Below are 3,010 nucleotides of genomic sequence, written 5' to 3'. Positions count from 1 at the left end.
GATACACCGATGTGATTGGTGCAGCTCAGCTACAAGGGTATAGTTAATGAGCAGCATTGCTCGATGCCAGAGTAACTCGCTGAGCAAATTCAAATTGTGCTCTTGTGAAAACTCTGGATTTCCAGGGTAAAGAGACTGAGGACCAGAGAAAGAAATGAGATGACTTAGTTATAAAGAATGTCAAAATGTCTGTCTGTGTTTGTGCATATGTATGTGTATAGAGGACATCTTGTGTTAAAAGTCACAAGCCAGGAGATCTGCTGAAAACAAATCCCAAAAATGTATCTGAGGCCAAGTGCGTTTCTCTCCCGCTGTCCCTCCGTTTGGGGCAGTGTTATGTACGAATTTTCTTTTTATCTTCAAACAGTGAGCGGACTAGGTAGACCTGAACCGCCGATATCAACATCATACCAATGAGATTTATAACCGACCAAAAGTTCACCCTGTCATAGTTACTCTCCTGGAGGTTTCTGTCGCGGGCCTCGAATGCCCGCAGCACCGTCTGGATCTGCAAACTTTTGCCCAGCCGAGCCTTCACGTTGTTGATGGTGTCCTGGAGGAGAGGAGACACACAGGTCAGAGAAGACAACAGTTATTGAAAACTCTCAACTACACTGTTCCTGTTATGTCCCTGACGCTACCTAGCTAAATGCACAAACATACAAAGCAGAGTGATCAGAATGAAAGTTAGATCTCTAGGGGTGGTCCCTTCTTCGATGGGAAAATAACTTCCTGCCCAGATGGAAGATACATTTTCTTTATTTTAAGTGAAGCTTATGTGACTTCTGACCCAAATTAAGGCAGTTCCTGTTGTAGGCTATTGTGGTGCAAGCTGAGACAATTGGCTGCCCTCAGTCAATAGGTGAGAGTTCATGATATAGTCTATTATTGTGACACACGCCTCATGACTTTGCATGTATAATGGTTTTTCCATGTGCACGAGACGGTCCCCATTTAGCTATGCTGTGCCAACAGTAGTTTCTACCAGTGTCCCACATTGCTGTGGTCCTGCTTGGAAGCATACACCCATGATGGTGTCCTCCACTGAGATGTGTCCTCAGCAGTTTTAAACTCATACATGTCTGCGTTGGAGACTTGAGAGACGTTTTTAAAAAGTATTTTCGTGTTAAGCACTCAGTACTTTTGTAGCTTCTATCGGATATCTGTTGTTTGGAGTTTAGTTCTCTTCCCATTTGTATGCCTGTGTGTGAAGATTTCAGCCTTATTTCACTGTTTACTAATCACTTTAAGTCATTGGAGCTGTGTTTAGTTCCTGCTTCACATTAAAAGCTTTCCACTTGTGAATCAGCGAGATGCTTTTATTGTGAAGAAATGACATGCGTTCCCCAAGTTACTGTAGCTATTCTTCAACAAAACCAAGTCTAATCAATTAGACATGGACAAGAATGGTACAAACAGCTGCAGTAAGCTGAAATGGCAACGAGCACGATTCCAACATGTCAACATGTCCTCAAACCCTCCCTGCTATTTTGTTGGCAGCTTGCTGGGTCACTTTGAACCCTCTATGTCATCCTGAGAGCATAATAGGCACAGTGACAATTATCTCAGTGGCAGAGAAGAGGGACGAAGTCTGAAACACTCAGTGAGATTAAAACAGAGAAACTTTAAAAAGGTTTTAACTTTTCACTGGTGCCATTCAGTCTCAGGAATTCCCACACAAACAAACCCACCTACCTAACTACTCTGGAATACGTTACATATATCAAATTAAACATTTTTTGGATAAGCAACATGTGGTCTATTTTAAACTGGCTGCACCCTCACCATAATGTCTTCCAGCTTCATGTCCAGGATGTCTGTTCCGTGGACATACTCCTTCCAGTCGTCTGGGTCTTCGTCTGTTTCCATGTTGTCCAGGATCAACTCAAAGAAGATGAGCTTCTCAGAGACGGAACTGAACGTGTTGTCAAAGCAGAACATGTAGTCTCCATCTTCAGTCTCAACGCTGGAGGAAAGCACGAAAGTAAGAGCAGATGTATCTGTGTCAGTAATGCATTTCCCCTAGATCAGTGGTTCCCAAAGTAAGGTTTAGACCCCCCAGGGGTCCTTGAAGGAGTTTCACAGGGTCCCCAGCAAAAAGGGAAATAAATGATCATTTCAAATCATTTATTTTCACTGTAATTCCATCCATAAGTAACACAGTGACCGAATATATATCATGTTAGTCACAGGTTTTATACACTTTCCGTAATAAAACATCAAAAGGCAAAAATCATATCAGATGGGAGACGCTGGGACACTGTTATCAAATGGGGGGGTCCGTGGTCTAACTTGTGTCAGTTTAAGGTGTCCTTGACGTGAAAAAGTGTGGAAACCACTGCCCTAATCCACCTATGTAACTTACGTGTGCACGCCATCTGATTTATGGTAGTCACTGAAGAGCACTTGGCCAGAAGGAGAGGAGATGAAGAAATCTACATCCAGACCTGCGCCATCTAATACCTGTGGACAGTTGAGGACAGTCACACATGAGAAGTAAATGGGACAGATTACTGAAACAATGAGAGACATGGAAACAGTACTGCAACGAATGTAGCAGCACTTCTTTTCCACATGTGGGAATGTCAGGAATGCGTGTTTTACTACCCAAGGTGTCCCTCCTGATCCACTAACAATAAGCCTGAAAACCTTGTATCCAAGTAGACGCTACAGTAGATATAGCCTATAAAATGCTTGGGATGTCTTCCACAGGCAATAACAAATGGCAACTATCAAATATTGCGTAACTTCTAGAAACACCAGAAAGTCAGACTCATTCATTCAGTGCTGTGACTGTTAAACTGCACACTGACCTGCATAACAGGTTGCCAACAATATGAAAATGAAGGTGTGAGTCACATAACATACTGGCTCTCTTGTTAAATAAAAATGTTATTTAACATCGAAGTATACCAGTGTGGTTTGCATTCACTTATCTGTAATGAGAACTACAACAGAAAACGTGAACAGTAACCACGATAAAAGGTGACCATCAACCAGTTTAATGTTA

The 3,010-nt window shown here is 42.3% G+C and overlaps 1 protein-coding gene across 1 annotated transcript in view; it reads right to left on the bottom strand.

Moving 5' to 3' along the window:
* Window positions 1–3,010, bottom strand: part of tmed5 (transmembrane p24 trafficking protein 5) — a 3,471-nt gene continuing 461 nt past the window's right edge. Inside the window, exons 2-4 of the mRNA XM_032524859.1 lie at window positions 2,366–2,463; window positions 1,786–1,966; window positions 1–553 (exon numbers count right to left, since the gene is read on the bottom strand). Coding sequence (XP_032380750.1) covers window positions 335–553; window positions 1,786–1,966; window positions 2,366–2,463 — 498 coding nt within the window. The 3' untranslated portion in view covers window positions 1–334. The remainder of the gene's footprint in view (window positions 554–1,785; window positions 1,967–2,365; window positions 2,464–3,010) is intronic.

Source organism: Etheostoma spectabile, chromosome 9, assembly GCF_008692095.1.
Source record: "Etheostoma spectabile isolate EspeVRDwgs_2016 chromosome 9, UIUC_Espe_1.0, whole genome shotgun sequence".
Taxonomy (NCBI): Eukaryota; Metazoa; Chordata; class Actinopteri; order Perciformes; family Percidae; genus Etheostoma; species Etheostoma spectabile.
This window is presented reverse-complemented; position numbering and strand designations above follow the sequence as displayed.